The following is a 27,273-nucleotide window of genomic DNA, read 5'->3' on the forward strand; positions in this document are numbered from 1 at the left end:
CTCTGCTGGCAAGTTGGGAGGATTATATAGGGTCATACTATCCCAGAGTTAAAGAAACCTTAAAGGACCCACATTCCTCTCTGTATCTCTTCTGATGATCCTTTTGTGCTCACAGACTAACCAGAGTGGCCTTTTCACTCAAAGGCCTCTCCAGATCTCCACAGCACCAATGGTGGAGTTTGGCTCCTAAAAGAGGAATGAAATTCCATCTTCGGTCTGCCAGGGCCTACCTGTCTGCCATGGGCATGCACCATTGCCCCAGCTCTACTGGGCTGTTGGGTCGTCTAATGGTTTTCCCTGCAGAAAGCAAGCAGGAACGAGGCTGTTCTGGACTGGTCCTCCATACCGCTCCTCTCAAATATCTTATATTTTCTTAGTGTGATCATACACCCATGGTTTCGAATCTATCAAAGCATAACATTGCCAGTCTCTTTTTTCTAAGTGAAGGAAGTAGCCATGTTGGGTTTAATTAAAAACAGCAACTATTTGTACAGCTGTCCCTGAGTTCATGGCTCATAAAAGAATTAACTTCCACCTTGCTGCCTAAGTCTTGTTGGGAGTGCCACACAAAACCATTTGGGCTTTTCTGGGCAGTGCCTGGCCTGGGCCCTAGGGCTTGCTGGTGCTGGTTCATTCACCAGGCTCTCGGTGCTCAAGTGGCACCGAGCAAAGAAAGCAGAGAAGAGCAGAACTTCCAGATACACGAGTCCTCCTTTTGTTCAGGGGATGCAAGGCCTTGAAGGCTGCTTCAAGTTTCTGAAAATCCCCCTCGTGTTAGGAATGGCTCAGTCTTCCCTTTGCAAGTTTTTCTAGAGTTCTTTGTACTTTCACCCTAGGGCAGGTCTTTTGCACCCCCACCTCCCAGGCCTCAGTGGTCACTGGCAGGCGTCCTTCGAAGGAGGTGGGGGCGGGGTATCCCGCCAATATATGCACCCGCACAAAGCAGCACGTTTTCTCATCAAAGCGCTGAAGAGGAGGGAAGAACCAGCGATCAGCATTTCGCTGATTTTCAAGTGCACACCGAGCGGCGCGTCAGGCAGCTTTGGGTCAGAACACGCCAATTCGGAGTTTAGGCGAAGGCAGAGGCCAGGGCGGTCATGGATTCCGAGCCGGGGGCGGGGTCGACCACACACGTTGTGAGACTCGGAGGCTGAGGAGTGCGGGTTAGAAAATGTGACCCTGGCGACCCCAGCGCCCCCGCCTCCCTCGCTGCTGGTCCACCTGCAAGCGGAGCGCGCCGAGCCGCCAGGGGAGGCGATGGCCAGCCCCGCGCCCTTAGTGGCCTCCATTGGCCACCAAATGGTGGCTCTGCAGACCTTGCAGCTGCTGCAGCAGGAATGGGGCTGGGGGGATGGTCCGGGCGCCCCTGGGAACCCAGACCACGTGTCCACTGCCCCAGTCCGTCGCTCAGGCCGGCTGCGGGCCTGGCAGGGGCCCGGGCGCGAGGAGCGGGGTGAGGGCGTGGGGGCCAGGAATCGGGGGACCAGCGCGCGGGCGAGCTCCCCAGAGGAGGAGGTGGTGCGGGGCGCGGAGGGGGGCGCTGAGCTACTGCCCTTCCCCCGGGACCGCCGACCCTGCACCCTGGCCCGGATGGCGATGCGCAGCGCGCTGGCCCGCGTGGTGGACTCGACCTCGGAGCTGGTCAGCGTGGAGCAGACGCTGCTGGAACCTCTCCAGCAGGAGAGGTCTTTTCCCATCCACCTGAAGGTGAGTAGTCTGGCCCCTGCCATCCCCTCTGGCATGCAGAGTGCACCTCCATGCTCCAAGGGCGGGGCTGCTGGGATGGTGATGGGTGGGTCGCAGGATCCCAAGCGCTGTTGCTCACCGCGATTCAGCCCCAGTGGGAGAAGGAAGGAGGCGGGGGACACTCTGGGGACTCAGCAGGAGGGGCAGGGAGCCCCAGATTCACCTGAGGCCTGCCTGGCTGCAGAACCGAGATTTGAGGACGGCCTAGCCAAAACCTCCTCCTGGAACTCCTTCCTCTCTCACATAAATCAGCTTCCTGAACTAGAAAGGCCCTTTCCACACGTGCAGCTTGTAGGGATAGAGGACGGCTCCCTGCACCCCCTTTCCAAATTAATAACGCTTCCTCCAGAGCCTTAAATACACTTACTAAGTCCCTTTTGCCTTTTGTATGATGAAATCATCTACATTTATTTAAAGTTCCTTCACATTCATGAATCACAATTATTTTTTGCATAAATCCAATTCCCCACAGAGCTGAGAGGTCTTACAGAGTCAACCTAAATTCTCATAAAGTGGGGTGAGAGCCGGGTGGGTTCCGGGTGTTGAAGCGTGAATACTAATGCTAAACTCTTGCTAAGTCACCCAGCTCATATAGGTAGGGCACATTTCCTCTTAAGGTACCAAACTGTGTTAGCCAATTTAGCCCAGGAACGGAGCAGCTGCCTCCCAGTCTGAGTGAAATTGCAGAAATCTGGGGGGCTGGGTTTCAGTCCTGGACTTGCCATTAACTAACCTAATTGGTTTAAGGTCACAAATCTCTCTGAGACCTTCTGGCTTTCAGATTTTGACCAGGAGCATTGCTGTATTGATTCCCCTGAGGCATCTAGCAGAAGGGAGCTGGGGAGGGATGATGAAGAGAGCTTAGAGTATGACTCAAGAGTTGCTGTTCTGTACAAGCCAAGGTCTGGAAAAAGTTACTATACATTAAATGGCACTATACACTGCAAAATATTTATTTAAAATCAAACATAATAAAGCCTATTATATACCCAAGTAAGTGTTGGTTCTCTAAATCAGGGTTTCTCAGTCTCTATACTATTCACATTTTGGCCTGGCTAATTCTTTGTTGTCGGGGGTTGTCCTGTGTATTAGAGGACGTTTAGCAGGATCTCAAGTCTCTGCCTGATAGATGCCAGCAGCTATTCCTCCCTGCAAGTTGACTAAAAATGTCTCCAGACACTGCCAAGGGTGGCGGCGTGGGTGGGGTGGGAGGCAATATGAGAAGCACTACTTCTTTTTTTTTTTTTTTTTTGAGATGGAGTCTCGCTCTGTAGCCCAGGCTGGAGTGCAGTGGTGCGATCTTGGCTCATTGCAACCTCCACCTCCCGGTCCCGGTTCAATCAAGTCTCCTACTTCAGCCTCCCAAGTAGCCGGGATTACAGGCACAAGCCACTGTGCCCAACTAATTTTTGTATTTTTTAGTAGAGACGGGGTTTCACCATATTGGCCAGTCTGGTCTTGAACTCATGACCTCATGATCCGCCTGCCTCAGCCCCTCAAGGTGCTGGGATTACAGGCATGAGCCACTGCGCCTGGCTGAGAAACACTTCTACACTCACTTTAGAAAGTTAGACAATGAAGCTGCATTTCACCAAATGCTCTCCAATGTAAGATGTACTTTTTTTTTTTTTCAGTATCACCCAAAAATTTTTAAAATCTTGTTAATTAAACTATGATACACCATTGATTATAAGTTGCATGCTAATTTAAGGGATTTTTTTTTTTTTTTAGACAGGGTTTACCTGTGTTGCCATGGTGCAGTGCAGTAGCCATTCGCAGGTGTGATCATAACACTACAGCCTCAAGCCCTGGGCTCAACTGATCCTCCTGCCTCAGCTTCCTGAGTAGCTGCAACTACAAATATGTGCCACCACATCTGGCTTATTTTAGGGATTTTCAAAAAACATGAATAAAAGTGCATTTTAAAATAGCTGAAATATGAAGTGACTAATGATGTTAGTAGCACATACAGAGCATAGATAAAGCTGGCAAAAGGAGAGACTGAATGATCAGTTTTACCTAAGGTGACCCTGGAAGGCTTCTCAGAGGAGGCAGCCTTTTTAAAAAAAATCCGTTATTTTATTTAAAAGGAAAAATATTTCAGGGGAATCCTTTGGTCAAGGCCCAGAAGCACTGAAAGGGCTTGAGGCGCTGGAGGAACTACAATTAAGTTCAATGTGGCAGAAGGCAAAAACTAATGCTGGAGACACAAATGGGGGCCAGTTAGGAAAAGTCCTGTGTATCATGCTGAGGACCTTGGATTGTCCTGCAAGAAGAGGATAGGTAAACCACAAAAGCGTGGATAAATCACAGAAGAGTAGGTTTCAGTTTGAAAGTCAGGCACAAAACAGTTATCTAAGGGCTTGACCCAACTCAGTAGCAATGGACTAAACGCCGTGTCCTCTGCTCTGGAAGCAGTCCACTATAAGCTATGCCATTTTAGCTTAATGCCACAGTCCCTTCTACTTGGAAATCCTTTTAACGCTTTCCAATTGACTTTTGATTCTAAACATTTTCCATCTTCCTCAAGCCTCCTTCATCCAAACCTCACCCTTCTCATACCTTTTCTGAGGAAATTGAGGCCAGTGGACACAAATACCTTTCTCTACCTAAAAAATTGCATTTCTACTCATCTTCATTCTTGTCTCTAAAAATTAAATGCTGCCCTCCATCTCCACGTATATTCATGTTAATTTCACTGGAGCAAATCTTTCACTTGCCCCTGGATCAGTTTCTATCAATTTTTTCTCTCCTTATATTTACTACTGCTCTCTCTCTCTCTCTCTCTCTCTCTCTCTCTCTCTGCTGACCCTCTTGGTCCATAAACATGCTCAAAGCTTTCTTTACTTCCCCTCCCATGAGTCCCCATCCTTGCCTTCCTTGTCATGAGCAAACTTTGAAGACACCTAGATGTGTTGCTGCCACTTTCTAGAAGCAACCAGCTACTGGAGTCTGCTGTTCACCTGCAGGGGAATAATGAGTTTTAAGGTCCTGGGAACAGCCAGGGCTTTCAAGAGAGAAGCAGAAAGCAGTTTCTCCGCATGATTTGTTCCCTTGGCAGCCTCTAGGAATTTTGATTGGTTTGCTATTTGCAGAGCAGGTAATATCTTGGTTTGGTTTGTAGATTAATGATTACACAGCACTTAGATTTGAGGAGATGGCATTCTCTCTTTCCAGGAGGCTGGTTATACAGACTTGTCTTGGAGGCTGGTTATACAGACTTGTCTTGGAGGCTGGTTATACAGACTTGTCTTCCTTAATACTAGTGTAAATTCAAATGACATGGAAGGGTGTTTTGTATATTTTTAAATTAGGAACATACAGATTTTATACAGCAGAATGATTTCAGGAGGATTTCTGTGAATGGAAATAACAATTGCGTATCACTTAGAAGTATGTGGGAACATCCCCAACATCAGATCTCTTTGGTGTTACTTACCACAGAGGGTAGGAGGGAGGCTTGCTTGAACTAAAGCCCATGACCCAGATGACAGGCATTGGGGATCCTGCAGTGGAGACAGCACAGCACAGCAGTCAAGTCCCCTGGAGCATTTCAAACCTACTCTGTCACTTCCTGCCATAGGCCCTTGGGTAAGTTATTTAGCCTTTCTGTGCCTCAGTTTCCTCCCTACATACTGCAGATAATGGTAACTAACCTAAAGGGTTACTGAGATAATGCATTTTGTCAGGGGCTTCCCAAAGTTAGTCTCCATCTATCTGAGCTATTATGATTACCATTATTATTACTGTTAACAGGTTGATGCCTCATGAATTCTTTTTGGCTGTTATTTCTGTGAATTCTATTATTGATATTAATGAATATGATCCATGAACTGTGTCTACTTTTCTGGAACTATTGACAAAAGCAGACCTAGGATGACCCAAAGAGACTTCCAGGAAGCCTCCACTATCTAGAGGTCAGCTTTAGCCTCATGCCTAGTGACAGAGGAGGTGTCACCAGTGAGTGACTCACTGATCAATCCACCAGAAGGTTAAGGCAGTGACATTTGCAGACATTAAGGCAGAAAAATTCTCACCAGAATGATAACAGACATTTTAAAATAGTATTTTACTCTTTAATGAATGAAACCGACACAATATTCCTTTTGAACACTTAGAAATTATCATACACATGCAAACACTCATGCAATGAGTTTCTTCATGGTGGATGAAAAATGATTAATAGTACTGAATCTTATTAAATTCGGTGGAGAGGCTAGATTTAACTGGCTTAACATTTATAATGGGAGGAAACTGAGGCTCTAGAGGAATTGAGGGCTTTGCTCAAGACCGTGTAGCTAACAAGTGATGGGTTTTATCTAACTTATTCTCCTACATCACAGTGGTGGCCCATAGCGGGGTTACGAACATCACGCTGAATGTATACGTGAGAGATCTTAGGGGCCGTAGTTTTACATGCTGTGCTTTGTGTACACTGCTTGGACCACAACAGTCACATCGTAGCCTGGATGTATTAGTCAGCTCTGCTGCCATAGCAAAATACCACAGACGGGGTGACTTAAATAACAGACATTTATATTCTCCCTGTTCTGGAGGTTGCAAGTCCAAGATCATGGTGCCAACAAATTCCATTTCTAGTAAGAGCTTCCTTCCTGGCTTGAAGACAGCTGCCTTCTCTCTGCGTCCTCACATGGCCCTTCCACAGCTCGTGCAAGCAGAGAGAAAAAGCTCTGCATGTGTTTGGTGTCTCTTCTTATAAGAACACCAGTCCTGTCAGATTTGAGCCACACTTATGACTTCATTTTATCTTAATTACCTCATGAAGAACCTATCTGCAAATACAGTCACATTGGGGGTTGAACGTATGAATGGGGGGGACCACACAATTTAGTCCACAATGGATGATCTGTGCACCTCCTTCCATCATGGCCACCTTATATGGTGACAGAAAGCACTAGGTAAACTTAGGAAATCACTATCAAACTAGTAATACTAGGAGGAATGCATTTGACATTTGCCACCCAAAGGGAGCATAAAGTGTGCAGAGTACCAGGAGGAAGCTAGTCTAGGATTTTTTTAAGCTGCTGAAAATGACTAATTCACATAGCAACCGTTCGCCAATTACAAAGTTACTCTGATTGAGTTTTGTCTATCCTTCTTTGAGAATTAAAAACATTTGTAGTTTCCAAGAGTTCTGTTCTGAAGCAAGTTTCATGGAAATTGTGGTGGAAGCTAACTTCAGAGACAGAACGTTTTTGCCTTTGCAGGGAAACCTGCCTCGGAGCTCACCCATTTCAATGAGCGCATTCTGTACCCATTATTCCCTCACGTTTCATAGTCCTTGCTGGTTTTCTCATTCTACAGTGCAAGAGTGGCAGTCATAAAACTCTTGGCTTTGGTTTCATTGCAAACTGCAAGTATGAATATTGACTTGTTCAGAGGAAGACACTGATGATGAGTGCCTTTTTCCCCATTGGGAAAAAATAATAAGTGAATCTGTCACTTGCCCCTGGTCCTGTTTCTATCAATTTTCTTTCTCCTTATATTTTCTACAGCCTCCTCTCTGCTGACCCTTTTGATCCATAAACATGCTCAGAGCTGTCTGTGCTTACCCAGCCCTGTGAGTCCCCATCCTTCTCTTCCTTGCCATGAGGAAACTTGGAAAACATTTGGATGTGTTGTTGCCACTTTCCAGAAGTATCCCTATTCATTAATATCAAGAATATAATTCACAAAAATAACAGTAAGAATTCATGAGTCATCAACCTTTTAATGGTAATAATAATGATAGTAATAAGCAAATCTTTTTCCCACTGGGAAAAAAGCACTCATCATCAATGTCTTCCTCTGAACAAGTGAATCCAGCTTCTGCAAATTTGAGAATTGTGTCTTCAAAAATTACCAACTTACTATTGAAGACATAAATGCTCATGATTATATAATCAGTACCCACGGCCATGGGGGTGCTCATTATCTGTGACAAAATTACGTTTTTTATGTTAGAAGAAAGTGCAGTGATGAGTCACAGAATTTCTATTATTCTCTACTCCTAACCTATGGATATGGTGGCTGCTCCAGAAGTAGCTTATATATAGCTTTGCAGCTTCTTACAATATGAATGATATAAAAAAATCTGGATATAAAACCTTTCTGAAATAGACATTTCAGAATGGGCAAAGATACTGCAGGAAAGGCCTAAAACGAAACGAGTTATGTTTGACATCTTGGTGAAAATGCTACAGTGTTTTATTTTACAATTTTTGAATTTACCAGGTAAATCCAATTGTAAATAAAGCATCCCTGAATCAAGTGCTTATACCCATCACAGAAGTGCTTTTCACTGGATTTTCAACTGGCAATGGTGCTACACCCAAAGCAAATGCATCAGGAGCCTTAGTTATTTGTGAGCATTTCCAGTAGGTATACCACAAGTAAAAATGTTTAATTTCCTGTGGATGATACTTTTTAATGGTGACTGGCTAATACTTTGGTTCTTCATTGGGTGTTTTATTAATACACAGTTACACATCTATTGTGACTGACCTTGGGTTCGGGCGATGGGTGGCTGCTCTGGGACCTGTGATTTGTACTTCAAAGCCAGAAGCTGATGAACCAAATGAAGTTGGGGCAATTTATAATTCATGACAGTATGTTTTCCACAACATCCCACTAAAACAAAAAAATATCACTCCCCTTTTATGTAGATATCCAGTGTAGAAGCTGCTAATGGGTCTGGAGAAGGGATTTGTGTTCTTTTGTTGGGCCCAGCACTGGACAGCTTTAGTGGAGAACAATCTGCTGGACAGGCAGAAGTTTATTAAGGACAGTCCTCAACATAGACAACTTCTTCCTTCCTTCCTTTCCTCCCTCCCTCCCTCCCTTCCTTCCTTCCTTCTCTCCTTTCCTTTCTTCTTTCCTTCCTTCCTTCTCTCCTTTCTTCTTTCCTTCCTTCCTTCCTTTCCTTCCTTCCTTTTTTTCTTTCTTCTCCTCCTCTCTCTTTCCTTCTCATTCTTCTGTTCTCTTTCTCACTTCCCTCTCACCCCCGATATCTCCATCTCTCTCTTTCATGCTCCCTATAGAGGACATGAAGCCTTCAGGGAGAGCTAGAGGGGAAAACATGAGAAGAGACAAGCTTGTGAAGGCCAGTGTAAGAGAATATAGCTCAAGACATTTCAAGATGTGACTGTTTGGAAAAGAGCCAACTTATTGTAATGCCACCGGTTAAGTGAGTATGAACTGATTTATAATTTACGTAGATTTGGAAGTGATTTTGGGGCCAGGCGCGGCGGCTCATGCCTGTAATCCTAGCACTTTGGGAGGCCAAGGTGGGTGGATCACCTGAGGTCAGGAGTTCAAGGCCAGCCTGTCCATGCTGGTAAAACCCCATCTTAAAAAAAAAAAAAAGAAGTGATTTTGAAGGTGACATGGTAGGAGGAGAAAGTACAATCCTTGTGGATTGCTTAAATGTTACCTACATTTTAGAGCCTATTAAGTCATGTTGGGTTTTTGACTTTATTATCCACTGGCATTGGCTTCAGAAAACAGACTTTCAAATGAATTCCTGCTGCTAGCTTCTTTTCATCTTCAAGCCTTAAGTTATGATAGGAGTGTTTATTTTCAGTACAACGCTTTTAAAAAAGGCTTGTCTTCCCTTTTTGGACTTTGCAGGTGCATTTTGAGTTGTCCAAGAATTCCAGATATGTGCTTTCCTAGTAAATGCACAATGCAGAATGCAGAGAAGTACACAGTGTGGCAGTTTTTCCGAGATACTGTCCTCACAGTGGGTAGGAGAGAACAGAGCTGAGGAAAGGAGACCTCCAGCTGGGCGGTCTCTGATTAGCTCAGGGTTGGTTTCACATGGGGTGTAGAAGGTTCCATGCCTTGAATATCTTTCGAATAGCCAAGCCCTCTCAATTACGCTGCAGGGAGGAGGGATGGGCCACTAGGCCAGACTTCCATTTGGATGCGATCCTTGCCATTTTTGAGCTTTGTACCACTCATAACACTCAGTAAACCTTAAGAAAAATAGTGTGAAGATGTCCAAAAAAGAAATATTAAATGATTCACTTGTAGACATTTTGTTCCATCCCCAAAGCTGGTTTAGTGCTTCTCCCGCTTGCTTCCGAGAATCCCGTCACCCCTCCGGAGCAGCTATAGCTCCGTAATTCCTGCCGGTCTTCTGTCCCACACGACATGGGTGAGCTCAGCTCTGTGAGCCATTACTGCACCTGGCATCATTTGGAATCTGGGGCGAGTCTTTGATGAGTGTTTGAGTTCTGAAATACCGAAGTTAATTTTTTAAAATTATACTTTAAGTTCTGGGATACGTGTGTAGAACATGGAGGTTTGTTACACAGGTATACACATGCCATGGTGGTTTACTGCATCCATCAACCAGTTATCTACATTAGGTACTTTGCCTAATGCTATCCATCCCATCCCCTGACAGGCCCCAGTGTGTGATGTTCCCCTCCCTGTGTCCATGTGTTCCCATTGTTCAACTCCCACTTATGAGTGAGAACATGTAGTGTTTGGTTTTCTGTTCCTGTGTTAGTTTGCTGAGAATGATGGTTTTTAGCTTCATCCATGTCCCTGTAAAGGACATGAATTCATCTTTTTTTATGGCTGCATAGTATTCCATGGCATACATATGCCACCTTTTCTTTATTCAGTCTATCATTGATGGGCATTTGAGTTGGTTCCAAGTCTTTGCTATTGTGAATAGTGCTGCAATAAACATATGTGTTCATATGTCTTTATGGTAGAATGATTTATAATTCTTTTGATATGTACCCAGTAATGGGATTGCTGGGTCAAATAGTATTTCTGGTTCTAGATCCTTGAGGAATCACCACTCTGTCTTCCACAATGGTTGAACTATTTTACACTCCCACCAAGTGTAAAACTGTTCCTATTTCTCCACATCCTCTCCAGCATCTGTTGTTCCCTCACTTTTTAATGATCACCATTCTAACTGGTGTGAGATGATATCTCACTGTGGTTTGGACATTTCTCTAATGACCAGTGTTGATGAGCTTTTTTTCATATGATTGTTGGCTGCATAAATGTCTTCTTTTGAAAAGTGTCTGTTCATATCCTTTGCCCACTTTTTGATGGGGTTATTTTTTTCTTGTAAATTTATTTAAGTTCCTTGTAGATTCTGGATATTAGCCCTTTGTCTGATGGATAGATGGCAAAAATTTTCTCCCATATTGTAGGTTGCCTGTTCACTCTGATGATAGTTCCTTCTGCTGTCCAGAAGCTCTGGAGTTTAATTAGATCCCTTTTGTCAATGTTGGCTTTTGTTGCCATTGCTTTTGGTGTTTTAGTCATGAAGTCTTTAACCATGCCTATGTCCTGAATGGTATTGCCTAGCTTTTCTTCTAGGGTTTTTATGGTTTTAGGTCTTAATGTTTAAGTCTTTAATCCATCTTGAGTTAATTTTTGTATAAGATGTAAGGAAGGGGTCCAGTTTCAGTTTTCTGCATATAGCTAGCCAGTTTTCCCAACACCATTTATTAAGTAGGGAATCCTTTCCCCATTGTTTGTTTTTCTCAAGTTTGTCAATGATCAGATGGTTGTAGATGTGTGGCATTACTTCTGAGGCCTCTGTTCTGTTCTATTGGTCTATGTCTCTGTTTTAGTACCAGTACCATGCTGTTTTTGTTACTGTAGCCTTGTAGTATAGTTTGAAGTCAGGTAGCACGATGCCTCCAACTTTGTTCTTTTTGCTTAGGATTGCCCTGGCTATGTGGGCTCTCTTTTGGTTCCATAAGAAATTTAAAGTGGTTTTTTTTCCAGTTCTGCAAAGAAGGTCAGTGGTAGCTTGATGGGGATAGCATTGGATCTATACATTACTTTGGGCAGTATGGCTATTTTCATAATATTGATTCTTCTTATCCATGAGCATGGATTGTTTTTCCATTTGTTTGTGTCTCTTCTTATTTCCTTGAGCAGTGGTTTGTAGTTCTCTTTGAAGGGGTCCTTCACATCCCTTTTAAGTTGTATTCGTAGTTATTTTATTCTCTTTGCAGTAGTTGTGAATGGGAGTTCACTCATGATTTAGCCCTCTGTTTGTCTATTATTGGTGTATAGGAATGCTTGCAATTTTGCAGATTGATTTTGTATCCTGAGACTTTGCTGAAGTTGCTTATCAGCTTAAGGAGATTTTGGGCTGAGACGATGGGGTCTTCTAAATATACAATCACGTCACCTGCAAACAGAGACAATTTGACTTCCTTTTCCTATTTGAATACGCTTTATTTCTTTCTCCTGCCTAATTGCCCTGGCCAGAACTTCAAATACTATGTTGAACAGGAATGGTGAGAGAGGGAATCCTTGTCTTGTGCAAAAAGAGAATGCTTCCAGCTTTTGCCCATTCAGTATGATATTGGCTGTGGGTGTATCATAATTAGCTCTTATTATTTTGAGATACATTCCATTAATATCTAGTTTTTTGAGAGTTTTTAGCATGAAGGGCAGTTGAATTTTATCAAAGACCTCCTGCATGTCTTGAGATAATCATGTGGTTTTTGTCATTGGTTCTGTTTATGTGATGGATTACGTTTATTGATTTGTGTATATTGAACTAGAAGTAAAACACTCCTCAGCAAATGCAAAAGAATAGAAATCATAACTAACAGTCTTTCAAAACACAGTGCAATCAAATTAGAACTCAAGATTAAAAAACGTGCTCAAAACTGCACAACTGCTTGAAAACTGAACAACCTGCTCCTGAATAACTACTGGGTAAATAACAAAATTAAGACAGAAATAAGTAAGCTCTTTGAAACCAATGAGAACAAAGACACATGGTACCAGAATCTTTGGACACAGCTAAAGTAGTGTTTAGAGAGAAATTTATAGCACTAAATGGCCATAGGAGAAAGTGGGAAAGATCTAAGATGACAACATAACATCACAATTAAAAGAACTAGAGAAGCAAGAATAAATTCAAAAGCTAGCAGAAGACAACAAAAAATAACTAAGATGAGAGCAGAACTGAAGGAGACAGACACGAAAAACCCTTTCAAAAAAATCAATGAGGCCGGCACGGTGGCTCACGCCTGTAATCCCAGCACTTTGGGAGGCTGAGGTGGGGGATCACCTGAGGTCAGGAGTTTGAGACCAGCCTGACCAATATGATGAAACCCTGTCTCTACTAAAAATACAAAAATTAGCCAGGCATGATGGTATGCATCTGTAATCCCAGCTACTGGGGAGGCCGAGACAGGAGAATGGCTTGAACCCGGGAGGTGGAGGTTGCAGTGAGCCAAGATCCTGCCATTGCACTCCAGCCTGGGCAACAAAAGCAAAATTCCATCTCAAAAAAAAAAAAAAAAGAAAAAAGCAATGAATCCAGGAGGTGGTTTTTTGAAAAGATTAACAAAAGAAACAGACTACTAGCCATACTAATAAAGAAGAAAAGAGAGAAGAATAAAATAGACACAATAAAGAATGATAAAGGGGATATCACCACAGATACCATAGAAACACAAACTACCGTCACAGAATATTATAAGCACCTCTAGGCAAATAAACTAGAAAATCTAGAAGAAATGGATATATTCCTGGACATATATACCCTTCCAAGACTAAACCAGGAAGACGTTGAATCCCTGAGTAGACTAATAACAAGTTCTGAAATTGAGGCAGTAATTAATAGCCTACCAACCAAAAAAAAAGCCCAGGACAAGACAGATTCACAGGTGAATTCTATCATAGGTACAAAGAGGAGCTGGTACCATTCTTTCTGAAACTATTTCAAACAATAGAAAAAGAGGAAATCTTCCCTAACTCATTTTATGAGGCCACCATCATCCTGATACTAAAACCTGGCAGAGACACAATTAAAAAAAAGAAAATTTCAGGCCAATATCTCTGATGAACATCGATGTGAAAATCCTCAATAAAATACAGCCAAACCAAATCCAGCAGCACATCAAAAAGCTTATCCACAACAATCAAGTTGGCTTCATCCCTGGGGGAAGTTAATTTTAACTCATTCACTAACTTGATGTGTGACTTAGCTATATCACGTACTCTCCCCAAGCCACGTTTGTTTTCATCTATCATGGATTGTTGTGAGCACTGAGACAAGGTATAGAATGAGCCAAGCTTGCAGTCTGTGCTGAGCAGGTGCTCAGGCACACATTCTTCGAACGCTGATTTGCCTGTTACTCCCATGATTGGAAGTGTCCAGGGACTTTACTCTGACATTCAAGGCTTTTCCACACAATCACACCCTCTTATGCAACACAAAATTCTATTCTTTTCAGACTAGTGTTCTCCTTCTCCCTGACCCAGCCCCTTGTTGACTCTACTTTGGCTTCTGTTATTCATTCTGATTACAGGGGCCTAGGAGCCATAAGGCTTTCCTCCACTTATCTATCTTGTAGTAACTAAATAGTCCTTCCCTCCTACCACTTCTCTGATGCCTCATGCAAGCCTCTATTCCTCTCTTCTGCAAAACCTTACTGATGGCCTCCACCTTTGTTGTTGAACCTTAATCTTATTTTTGTAGCATTCCTACTTAACAATAATTGCAAATAGATTTCATCTCACCAACTAGATTCTAAGTTTCTACAGGGCAGATTTTTTCCTTTTCTTTCTCCTTCCCCTTTCTTTTTTTCTCTCCCCTCCCCTCCCCTCTCTTCCTCCTTACTGACCTCCCAACATCTCTGTAAGAGTCCTCTATAACTTCTGTTATTAATGTAAAGGAGCACTTAAAAAATATAAAGAGCTGCTTTCATATCTATGAGCTAATTTGACTTTTGAAACCCCTCCATGGGGTAGCTATTATTGTTTCCATTTTACAGATGAGAAAACTGAGTGTTCCACAGGCACATTGGCTTGGCGCAAGGGTAGAACCAGGGTTCAGAGGCAAGTCCAGTGCTCCTGAAGGAATGAGCTCTGTCTGCATCCCTGGTGTCTTTGTAACGGCTTGGAGAGCTTCCCATTCTAACTAACATCTGTGAAGTCCCTGTGTCATGTAGGGTAACATACAGGTTCTGAAAACTAGGATGTGGACATCTTTGGAAGGCTGTTATTCTGCCTACCACAGGGACGATGTGTGCTAAAAATTAATAAGTCATATTGTAAAAACTAGAGCTATTCCTTTGAATGGATTGCCTCCTAAGCAGATGAATTTCTCTAGTGTGTCCAAATGAATTTTAATAATAAAACCCCAGCACTCTATAGGAAGGAGTCACATGACAGAATGAGCTTTGCAAGAACCCTGTGCTATGCTTAAATTATTAGTGTGTACATGTCTGTTCTTCCATAGGATTGGGGTTTTGTGTTTTTACCGCAGCCCTCATCATATTGCAACGGACATTTGGTATATGATCGATATGTCTCATTTTCCCCTAGAAGGTTATAAGCTCTTTATAGATCAAGTGCCATATCTTATTGCTTTTCATTCGGTAGTGTGGTGGAGGCTTGATATGCATTTGAAATAAATTTAACGAATTCATTAGCTGAGTTAAAAAGGCCAACGCCATTACCCCAACAGATCAGTTGAGTCACATGAGAGTATCTCAGCTGACTTAAAAATATAAATGCTGGCCATCAATTTGGACCACTGTAGCAATCAATACATTTCATATCCAAAGCCTGAAATTACACAAGGCTTTAGAAGTTTCAAAACCTGCTTTTAGATTGCTCCACCATGTAGCTCTAATTCTGGCAAAGTACTCAAAGCATCGTGTAGGATATTACATCATTTCTGGGAGCATCTGGGATTTGCTAATGAAAGCGGCTGGGAGGATATAGGTTCAGTTATTGAATGGAAAGCATCCTAAGTGAAATCATCACCAATATTGATCATGTGAGTTTCTATTGAAAGCCCATGAGCCATTTAATATACTGTTGCCTTAATGCTGTGACTTGTGACCCCTATCTTCTGCTGCAGACTCAGCAGAAGTTTGGTTGAAGGCAATGATTATTGGATCCAGAGTTGGCCTTCAGACCTTGAATGGAAGAGAAGCGCTCACCTGTTTTATTTTTCCCTACCCTGGCTTAAGAGTCCCATGGAAAGCCTATTCTTATTAATTTGTTTTCTTTTACTGCTAATATATTTGAGAAAGGATAAAAAGGAAATACTGTACTAGAATAGTAAAATAAAGCGAGTTTGCAAAGCTTGCCAGAGATCTGAAATTTGCCCAGGGCCTCAGGGACCAGTATAGCCCAGCAGTCGAATTTTATTATACATGTAATTTCCCCAAACGATGCCTTCTTTGATTCTTTACAGTAAAACGTGAAATTGACTTCAGGTTTTCCGCCCACAACTATATTTTTAAAGGCATTTTAGTCTTCTTTGGGTGATGAATTCCTTTGCAGACTGGCTAACAGGCACACGTCAGCACACGTTTTAGTGGTTTCTTCTATTTTGAATTTCCCTTTGCATGTTTTCTTTGATCCTTATACTTTGTACTTAGTGTTGGATTACTTCTATAAAGAAATCGGACAATTTCCCTTGATGTGGATCTTGGGAAAATAGTCCAGAGTGATTTTTCTCTCCTACTTTCCCATTCCCTAGCAGTATGCTTCAGCACACAGGCCAGCCCATAAGCTATGAGACAGACCTTATGAACACAAGGCTTATAAGCTATCTACAGCAGGGATGTTCAATTATTTGGCTTCCCCGGGCCACATTAGAAGAATTGTCTTGGGCTACACATAAAATACACTAACATTAATGATAGCCGATGAGCTAAATTTTTAAAAAAGTCACAAAAAAACTTAGTGTTTTAAGAAAACTTACAAATCTGTTTGGGCTGAATTCAATGCCATCTTGAGTCGCAGGTTGGACAGGCTTGATCTAAACAGCTCTTTGACACCTTCTGGGCAGAAATGAGCAACACACAAAGGTAGTAAAGCAAGAATGCTTTAAAGAGAAAAGAACAAGAAGTATGGTAGCTTGCGAATCCTTGAGCGCAGTGTGGTTCTGACCTGGCACCTAGCTCACAGGTGGCCTTGCTGCCATTGTTTGCTAAGTTGAAATGAAAATTGGTTTTGTTTCTGGGGGATGTTTTCCAATAAGCACATTGTCTGAAATCCAGGTCCATCTCAGTCAAAAAACAGGGTTTTTCATAGGGAGAAGAATAGTTTCTCCCTCTAGACAGGATTAGGAAGAAAACTTTAGTCCCTCATCAAACTGTAGTTCAACTTTTAGTTCTTCCTTCCATTTGCTTTTGAGTGACAGTGTCTGTTTTTCTTTTCCTACATTATTAAGTTGAATTTTAAGCTCATGGATTTTCAGAGATTATTCTTTATTTACAAAATTGTTTAAGTCAAAGCATTTCTCACTGTGGCTACATTCCACAAATTTGTGATATGGTTCAGTATAAAGTATTTTAAAATTTCAATTACTTTTTCACTGATCCAAGAATTACTTAGAAGTGGATTGCAAGTTTTTTGGGAAGGGTATCTATGTTACTGATTTCTCATTTATTTGCATTATGATTTGCATGATAGATACTTTCTGATATTTATTTGTTGAGATTTGCTTTGTGACATTATAATATAGTCAGCTTTTATAAATATTCCGTGTATGTTTGACAATAATGTATATTTTATTTCCATTGGATCAAGCTTGTGATTAGTGTTTTTAAATGCTTTTCTGTTTTGTTGTTTGATTTGTCTAGTTTCAGAGAAAGCTAGGTTAAAACCAGCTTTCTTGTGTGTAGACTGAATGCATGTTAAGATTATCATATTAGGGACATTCAAGTATAAAATTGTGACATCCTGGGGACTCATTCATTTTAGTAGTTGTAGTTTGTTTTATCTCAAATAATGATTTTTTTATGGTTTTATTTTGGCTTCCCTTTGCTTGGCATATATTTAAATATCTATTCACTTTCAATCTTTATATGGTTTTAGTTTTAAATGTGTTTCTTGTAAACAGCATATAAAACCAATATAGAAATCACTATCTTTCAAAAGGTGAGTTTATTGCTTTGCATTTGTTGTGCTTTCTGATATGTGTAGGCTTACTACTACTATCTTAATTAGTGCTTTCTGTTTACCCTGTTTTATGTTTGTATATTTCTCCATTTTTACCTTCTATATAGACAGGGTCAATATCTTTTTTTTCTTTGAGACAGGGTATCACTCTGTTGCCCAGGCTGAAGAGCAGTGGCATGACCATTGCTCACTGCAGCCTTGACCTCCTGGGCTCAATGTGATCCTCCCACCTCAGCCTCCTGAGTAGCTGGGACCACAGGTGCTGCCCTCTTGCCCAGATAATTTTTGCATTTTTGTTTTTTTTAGAGAGACAGGGTTTTGCCATGTATAGCAGGCTGGTCTCAAACTCCTGGACTCAAGCAATCTGCCTGCCTTAGCCTTCCAAAGTGTTGGGATTACAGGCGTGAGCCACTGTGCCCAGCCAATAAAATTTTAATTCCCTCTTCTGATTTTGAAGTTTTATATACTATTTCTCTACTTTTAATAATAACCCTTAAAATTTTCACACAGGTACCTAAGAAGTCTGAAATTTATGAGTTTGCCACCTTTCTCTTGAATAATACAGTGCTTAGAGTGCCATTCCATTCGACATGTCACTGCTGTTCAGCATTTGAGAACCATCTTGCTCAGATGGTTCTAAAATGAACCGTCATTCATTTAGCACATTTAGATGTCCTAAACTCCCTGTTAGTTGTTATAATTTTTGTTTTAAACAATAAATTCTTTAGACTTATACCATGTTTTCAAGTTTCTTTGTTCACTGTTGCATCCTGAATCTCAACCATTTTCAGTTGAATTTCCTTTCAGAATTATGTCTTCAGAAATATCTGCGAGAATCTCTTAGTGGTAATTCTGTCCTTTCAAATGAGAGCATATTTATTGTTCCCTGAGCTTTAAATGACAGTTTAGTAGGAATAAAAAAAATTCGAGGTTGATAGTTATTGGAGGCTATTATTCCATTGTTTTCTCTATTGTTGTGGAAAGAGATCAGCTGCTGTCTTGTCACTCCTTGAAGCCCATCTGTATTTTTCTTGCTGATTGCCTTTAAGAGTAATTTTGCCTTGATGAGCTTAGATATGGATTTCACTTAACTTGTTCTCCCTATGGCATATTTTACTTCTTTAATATAAAGATTTCTGTTTTGGATCTACTCTGTATAATTCGAATCCATTGTTCTCTTTGAATATTGCCTCTTTCTCATTGTCTCTCTTGCCTCTCCTAGAAGTGTTTGTTGGACTTTCTCATCCTGTCATCCATGTTGTTCAACCTCTCATTCATATTTTCCACGTCTTCAACTTGTAATTTTGTATTCTAAGGTAATTTTTTCATATTTATCATCTAGTTTACTAGTTCTCACTTTAGATATATTTAATCAAGTGTTTAAGCTGTCAATTTTTAAATTTCTACTATAATTGTCATTTTTTTTAGAAGTGGATGTGCTTTTTTTTCAAGCCTGTTTTTTTGTAAAACACTTTTCTGATTTCTTCTTTTACGTCTTTAATCATTTAAGACAGAGGTCCCTAACCCCCGGGCCATGAACAAGTGCTGGTTCGAGGCCTGTTAGGAACCACACACCACACAGTAGGAGGTGAGCAGTAGGTAAGCGAGCCTTACCACCTGAGCTCTTCTTCCTGTTGGATCAGCAGCAGCATTAGATTCCCATAGGAGTGCAAACCCTATTGTGAACTGAGCATGTGAAGGACCTAGATTGTGTGCTCCTTATGAGAATCCAATGACTGATGATCAGACGTGGAACAGTTTCATCCTGATACCATCTGCCACCACCCTGCCACCACCAGCCATGGAAAAATTAACTTCCACTTCCACAAAACTGGTCCCTGATGCCAAAAAGGTTGGAGACTGCTGATTTAAAACATATTTTATAGTCTCCTTTTTTAATTCTTGGAATTTAATCCTGTCTCATATTGCATCTGCTATATCATGGTAGATTGTATTTTAAATTTCATATTTTGGCTTCATCTTCAACATAAGCATTATGCAAGTACTATTGTAGGGCATTGGTTGCAGACATGTTTCTCTGTAATAGGTTTTTGTTTGTTTTTGCCATGTGTTCATGGCTATATCAGTCCAGTTCAAATTTTTAAGTTAATTTCCTGGCATGAGTGTTCCCAGGATGTTCATATGGTACAGAGGGCAATTTCAAAGTCAAATGACTGTGTAATACAGGTCCTCTATTACACATTCTCAGGGACAACTTTACTCTCTATCCCAAACCCAGCCCAAGAGAGAGTAATTTTCATTTCTTCATAGTACTGGTAGGCAGCTAAAATAATCTTTTTAAAATTTTTGGCTTCTGAAAGATTTCTCTTATTTTCTTGCAAGCTCAGAAAGGTGTTTGCTATATTTTATTTAGAATTTTAGAATTCAGTAGTGAAGAGAATTCCTTGGAAAAACTAAGTTCTGGTTTTATTGCTAGAACCAGAAGTCCAGGGGACATCATTTCCCTATACTCAAAAGAGATCATATATTCAACATTATCTCTAATGTGGAATCATTCCAATGTACATTTGCAATGGATTTTACAAAATAAACCATTTGGAGATAAAAATGTTGGATTACATCCTTCTTTTAAACTACCCGGGAATTGTTCTTTCTAAATTTGCATTTGGAGATTTCTTGAGACCATGTCCGTTAAATAACAAATTCTGTATTAGAATATTGAACACAGTGAGCATGGGATAATAGAAACACAGACTGTTTGTGTATTTGTCACAGTTCTTTTTGCAATTAGTAACAGAAATTCAACTCCAACTGGGTTAAGTAAAAAAGTGACATTTATTGACCCAGATGGCCAGAAAAATCCTGGGGTTTATTGTTCGAGTATAGCTAGAGCACATACTCAGAAAGTGTAATTAGAATCTGTCTCTTTTAATCTCTTGGTTCTTCTTTCTTCCGTGTTGGCCTCATTCTCATTTGGATGCTGTCTTTATGGTGGCAAGATATTTTCCAACAGCCTCAGATAAAAAGGATAGCAGATCCTATTTAATCTTGTCTAGTAGATATCCTGGGCCTGTGGCTTACTGGTCTTGGCTTAGATCATCTGTCCATCCTGACCAGTCCATGCTCTGATTGGCCTGGTCTCTGGAGTTGAGATCAGCTTTGGTCCAACTGCATAGGCTAAGAATGGGGAGTAGTTTTCCGAGAAAACAAAACAAAACAAAATAAAACAGAGTGCTGTCACCAGAAGAGAAGGGCATGGAAGCTGGGTAAGCAAAGCACAGCAAATGTCCCCCATAACCTATCTAATTTTTTGTTTGTGTTTGTTAATTTCAGGACAGTGTTGAGTTTAGAAACATCTGCAGTCATTTGGCTCTACAGATTGAAGGACAGCAGTTTGACAGAGACTTGAATGCTGCCCACCAGTGTTTGAAGACAATAGTCAAGAAGCTGATTCAGTCACTTGCTAATCTTCCTTCAGATGCCCATGTGGTAGCCTGTGCTTCCTTGAGACAGATCTTACAGAATCTCCCAGACATATGAGTGTTAAAGGCATCGGGAGTAAAATCACAGCCAGCAGTGTTAAGAGAACCGGATACCTTACCTTCCTAACTGAATCAGAGACAATGGATGTTTTTATTTCCAAAGGGGAAAGACTTGATGGCACGGGGAGCAGTCTGACCAGTGGCATCTGTAGCCTTCAGAATTATAGCATGTTAGTGAAATTTTTTTAAAGCAATAGTTCACATTTTTAAGTATATTACCTATTTGCTGACTTTTTGATTGAAGTACATTTTACTTTGTGGAACTGATTTGATTATGTATGTATATATTTATTAATTAATTCATATTAAGTATTAGTTTTTATTGAATGATACCTTAATTTGTATTCATATTAATGTAGATCTAAAGGGCTTAATATGGTTATTTATATAATTAAAGCACCATGGTTCTTACAATTACCTTGAATAAATGGGATATTTGATAATTGCTATGTTCTATTAATGCTTACTGGACACTTCCTTTCATGTTACAAGAGTTACCTTTGTAGGACCACATGTGTCAGTAATTATGAGTTTACTGTTGGGCACGAGAAGAGTTGCTTCTAACCCTTGTGCATTTATATACTGATTTGTAAATTTAAAGTGATAGTGAGCTATGAAGGACCAATTTTGTATGATATGTAAATACAAAGCACAGTATTATTAAAGTCTTATGTGGAAATGTCTAGGTCTTACTCATTATAGATATTCTGATTGAAATGGGATATTCTTGTGAAAAGAGGGAGGGAGTGGATCTACTGGCAGGTTTCCCAAACCATTCAGAGCCAGGAACAGAGAAGGTGATTTTTTTTTCTCAACAACACTCCACACACACTTAGGAAAAACTAAATTTCTTACTGTTCAATGACGACTGTGTTGAGAACCAAAGTAATGTTAAATGCTACTTTTTCCCTTAAAATTTTAACAGAAACAGCCACAGATTTAGAACAAAAAAGATTATAGTGTACAGCTTGCTTCTAAAAGAATCATAAACTGGATCTGCGTGGTGGGAGTACAGTACTATTTCTAAAGTGTTAATAGTAATCAAAGCCTTTTTCATCTTACCTACTCTAATCCTAGTTGGTTCTAAATGTTTTCTTCCAGAATGGAAGGTAAACATATGCTTCTCTTTGGATGTAACTGGCCATTTCCACAGAAGAGAACTAAGTATATGAGACTGATTTCTAAAGGAAAGATGAATGCCGTGTGTGTCTGTGTGCATGTGTGTGCGTACATGCTCACGTGTGTGCATGTGCATGAGTGTGTGTAGGGTTGAGGTGGACCAGAAATAAAGAGCATTTATTTCTTCATTTGATCTTAGCTAAAAGGCTGAGAAGTGATGGGCATTTATTTCTTGAGAATAATCTTTGGCACTCAGTTTCCCCACAGCTAAGAAACATTGTATTCTCGGGGGATGCCTTTCTTTTATGATGAAGTCTTTCTTCCCCCAGGGAAATTAGCCCTGTACTTTTCTTTCAAGATCCATAATTATTTATATGCTGCCTACCCCATTGTTATTAATGGTTCTCTCAATGAATATTAAGTTGTCGTTGTTTTTTTTACTTTACCCAAAGAAATAGTGAACATTTTCGATTTTCTATCTGTGCTTGTTCTTTTTCCTTGCTTTGTACCATGTTTCCTGTATGCCAACAGATACCCCATTCATCCTTCAAGATCTGATTTACCCACCACCCCCTCCATGGACCCTCATGGGTCAATCTAGCCAGAAGTGAACTCTTCCTTTTCCAAACTCCCACAGAACATATTTTGTGCTACTTTTCTGGCATTTACATGTGCCATCTTAATAGCGTAGCTGTTGGTAAATCTGTTGTCAAGGTTAGCTTGCTGAGGATAGGAATTATCTAGACATCTTTGTATGCTGCATTGCATCTACAGTTCTTAAAGTTCTTTGATGCTGTTAGAAGTTTGGCTGCCCCTACTATCTTTTATACCCCTCCCCCGCCCATGCTAACTTCTGTGTCTTATGTTCTGTGGTCAGTCTGTATTATCACTTGCTTGCACATGCCACCAGTTACCTTCCTTTTTTTCCCTTTGGTTGAATGCTGCTTGTAAAACTCAATTCCTGGTCAAGTCCAACTCTCTGCCTATTCCATGTCTGTACAGGAGCTCTGAATGTGGCTGGAGAAAAACACCCAGCCATGCTAATCTTACTCAGCTCATGGCTCCCAATTTCCAGGGATTCTTATTATTCTCCATTAGCCCTACTTCATTCCCTAGACCTGCCATGTCCAATATGGCAGCACTGGCCACGGTGGCTACTGAGCACTTAAAATATGGCTCATCTGAATTGAGATATGCTGAAAGTGTAAAATGCACACTGGCTTTTGGAAACTCATTACTAAAAATAAAGAATTTAAAATATCTTGGTACTTTTCATACTGATTACATGTTGAAATAATATTTTGAATATGTTAAGTAAAATATAGTATTAAAATTATTTGTACCTATTTCTTCTCCTGTTTTCAATATGGGTACTAGAAAACTTAATATTCCATAGGTGGTTTGCATTATGTTTCTATGATATAGCACTATTCTGGAAAATTCACTAGATAATTCACTGCTGGCCTTAACAATTCACTCTCCGAAGTCTCTTCTACACCTTTTCAAACTTCACCTTGTTCACCCTCCTCATTCTCAGCTGATGAGCTTGTTTCTAAATGCACAGGGACAATGGAAGCCATCAGGAGAGCATGTTCCTCGTCTCACTAGCAGATCTGCCAACCCTGCGTCTGTACACAGGTACTCTGAGTTTGTTTCTCTTATAAGGAGGACTGCCCTGCTCCTGTGCAAGGCTGGCTGGCCACTAAGGCTCTGGACTCTGTCCCTTCTCACTTACTTGTGGACTTCTCTCTTACATTCATTTTCTTGCTTACATTATCTATTTTTGCCTCTCATAATATCATTGCATCAGCATGATAATACGTTATGGTATTTCCAATTCGAAAAAATTCCTCTGGCTATTGCTCTGTTTCTTTGCTCCTCTTAACAGCAAAACTCATTGCAATAATTGTCCAAATTAGTTGCTTACAATTCTTGTATCCAATTCCCTTTTGAACCCACTCCAAATAAATCTGTGCCCACAACTCCATCAAAACTTCTCGTCAAGGCACCTGATGCCTCACTGATAAATTCCATGGTAGATTCACAGTCCTCACATTACTTAATCTATCAGCAGCTTTTGATGCAGTTGACTGCCTATTCTGTCCTTGAGTCACTTTCTTAGTTGGTTTCCAGGTCAGCAGACTTGCATGATTCTACTTCTTCACTGGCTTACTTTACAGACTTTTGTCCTGGCTCTTCCACATCTCCTGATTTCTTAATTATGTAGTGCTTTGGGGCTCAGTTTTTGTCCTTTTCTCTAACTACACCTACTAGTTGGTGATTTACAATACTGGCTATTCACTAATGATGCCCAGATATATGTCTTTCACCTTGAGCTCGCTCCAGACTCCTGTATTCAACTGACTACCGAATATCTCTACTTGAATGTCGAAAGTCATTTCAAATTCCAAAATGGAATTTTGAGTTCCCAAGACTGTTCCTCTGGCTTCTTTCAATTTCAGCGGGCCATGGCTCTTATTGTTCAGCCACACAGGCAAAAAAACATTAGCAACATCCTTGACTCCCTTACTATTATCACATAAATTCACTCAATCAGCAAATCCCGTTGGCCCAACCTTCAAAACATGTCTCGAATCAGATCGCTTCTCGCCACTTCCGTAGCCACTATTCTAGTCCTAGTCACTATTGTCTCCTGTCTGGAGTATTGCAGTCTCTCCCTGAGTGGTCCCAGTACTTCCCCGCTCTCTATAGTCTATTCTCCACACATCAGCCACATCAGTAATAAAAGTCAGATCAATTATGTCTCTGCTCTACCAATGGCTTCACTTTTTACTCAGAATAAAATCCAAATTCTGCCTTTTTGACCCATCTCCTACTACACATGTAAAACATGGGTCTCTTTACCACTCATCTCTTCAAACACAACGATCACTTCTAGGGCCTTTGCACTTGCCCTTCTCTCTGCCAGAACAATGTTCTTCATCTATCGCAAGGATGTCTCTGCTCCAAAGCCTCCACATTAGGGAGGCCCTCTCTAGCCCCCTAGGCAAAAATCTTCCCATTACTCTCTTGTCCCTTCTCCCTGCTTTGTTTTCTCTGTTGCTCTCATAATGGCCTCAATATATCTATTTATCGCCTGTTGCAGTGGCTAAATGGTGGCCCCAAAAGTTATGTTTATCTTAATCAAAGGGACCTGCAAATATTATCATATATCACAATAAAGTGAACATTACCTTACGTGGTTAACAGATATGATTACATTAGGGATATTATGGTGAAATTGCTTGAGATTATCTGGGTGGACCCTAAATGTCATCACAAATCTGCTTATAAGAAAAGGGCAAAGGGAGAGAAAACAGGCAGAAGAGCAGGAAGCAACGTGCCCATGGGGACAGAGTGTGGTGATGGGCCCACAGTCAGGGAATGCTGACAGCTACCAGAAGATGAAAGAGGCCAGGAGTGGGTTCTTCTCTAGGGCCTTCAGAGGAGGTGCTGCACTGGGGCCCTCTTGTTTTGGGGCTTCTGGCCTTCAGGACCCTGGAAGAATACATTTCTGTTGTTAGAAGCCAGCCAGCTTGCAGTAATCTGCTGCAGCAGCAGCAGAAATGAATACACCTGTTTTTCCTCACTAGAACTAAAGCACCAGGGATGTTGTTCACAGCTGTATTCTCAGTAGAGCAGCGATGCCTAGAACAGGGTAACAGCTCAATAAATGTTTGGTACATGAATTTATGTGGCTTGTCACTTACGTTTTTTGGTAAATCTCTAAACCTAAAGGAAAAAAGTGAAAAGAATCATTTTAAGGATTTAACTGATCAGCACATTTTAGGCAGGTGTTGAGTTTAAAACAGTCATGTAGCAATCACTCAATAAACAATTAATAATCATCATGATCATCCTAACAATGACTAGGCCAGCCTGGGTCACTCCGAGTGGCCTTTCTCCTCAACTTTCCTATGCAGTGTTGTTCCTTTTCATTCTCACTTCAAAGTCAGGTTTTTTTCTTTTAATTTAAGAGCATGTAGTACCTTGGGCAGTGTGTGACACTCACATGAAGACAGGTTGTAGATGTCTTTTTCTAATTCTGAAAAAAGTCGCATCAGGTGTTTTCTCCATTGAATTTCCTTAACTGTTTTACCTCCCTATTTCCTTTGACTCTTATTTTTAGATGATCCACAATAATGAATTTCTGGATGGTGGAAACATATTTTCCTATAGAATAAAAGTAGGGGGCATACTGGTGATCTTTTAATTAGAAAGGGATATGGGAATGACAAGATGGTACTTGTCCCCTACTTGTCTTGAGGTGCTCTCCTCACTGTGTTCTGTGATCTTCTGTTAGCTCCAAGAGCTCCCAGATCAGCTTATCTTACATCCTTTTGACTGCATGCCTTACACTGACTGAAGAACTATCTTCGGGTTTCTTTGGCTGTTTTCCATTTCTTGATTTAAATGAAGGCCTTTGGAGGGTAGCAAGCCATTTGGACACTTGCTTCCGACAGAACATGGGACTGCAAGAACCAAATCTTCCACGTCTTAAAATTCCCTCCAACAGTTGGCTCCGTTTTCCACTTTTCCTTCAGGCTCTGGTGCCAGATCCTCATGCAGTAAATCTATCTGGGAGGAATATAAATCTTGTGGATCCGTGAGTTTCAAGACACATTTAATTCAGCAGAACTTCGACTAGCAGTGTTCCATATCATCTGGGTGTCCTCATCAGGGATCCCAGTGTTCCATTCTATAGCCAAGAAATTACCGCAGTGCTGGTTTTACTTAGCTACATACCAGAACCAAAGGTCTAGGCTGTCACAGCCCCGTATGTGCTACCAGAGAGCTTTACCTTTGTTGGATGTGACATGTTTACTGCTATGCTCAATGGAAATGATATTTGAAGCTGAACCATAGTTTATAAGTTTCTCTTCTTGTAGACAAGTTCATATCTGCCCCATGCGTACAGTCATAATTCAAGAGACACTTCCAAGGTTGGCAGAAATCTTTCCTGGCACAGAAGTACCAA

The 27,273-nt window shown here is 41.0% G+C and overlaps 1 protein-coding gene across 2 annotated transcripts; it reads left to right on the forward strand.

The window, feature by feature from the left end:
• Positions 1-802: 802 nt before the first annotated feature.
• Positions 803-21,859, forward strand: DLEU7 (deleted in lymphocytic leukemia 7). Of its 2 annotated transcripts, XR_004273906.1 has the most exons (3): positions 803-1,707; positions 8,787-8,932; positions 20,968-21,057. XR_004273906.1 is itself a non-coding variant. In XM_032294579.1 (2 exons), exons 1-2 carry the CDS (start codon positions 1,258-1,260, stop codon positions 21,172-21,174), a joined length of 657 nt encoding a protein of 218 aa, XP_032150470.1. In that variant the 5' UTR covers positions 824-1,257; the 3' UTR covers positions 21,175-21,859. The 2 variants fall into 2 exon arrangements, 1 of the variants encoding a protein (XP_032150470.1); XM_032294579.1 differs by lacking the exon at positions 8,787-8,932 and having other exon boundaries at positions 824-1,707; positions 20,968-21,859.
• Positions 21,860-27,273: the final 5,414 nt, after the last annotated feature.

This window comes from Sapajus apella, unplaced genomic scaffold (genome assembly GCF_009761245.1).
Source record: "Sapajus apella isolate SASKATOON/1434 unplaced genomic scaffold, GSC_monkey_1.0 scaffold32, whole genome shotgun sequence".
NCBI classification, from domain to species: domain Eukaryota; kingdom Metazoa; phylum Chordata; class Mammalia; order Primates; family Cebidae; genus Sapajus; species Sapajus apella.

Coding starts and splice junctions, on each gene's coding strand:
- DLEU7 (XM_032294579.1), top strand. CDS start 1,258: ATGGCCAGCCCCGCGCCCTTAGTGGCCTCCATTGGCCACCAAATGGTG. Junction 1,708..20,967: donor CTTTTCCCATCCACCTGAAG/GTGAGTAGTCTG, acceptor TGTTAATTTCAG/GACAGTGTTGAGTTTAGAAA.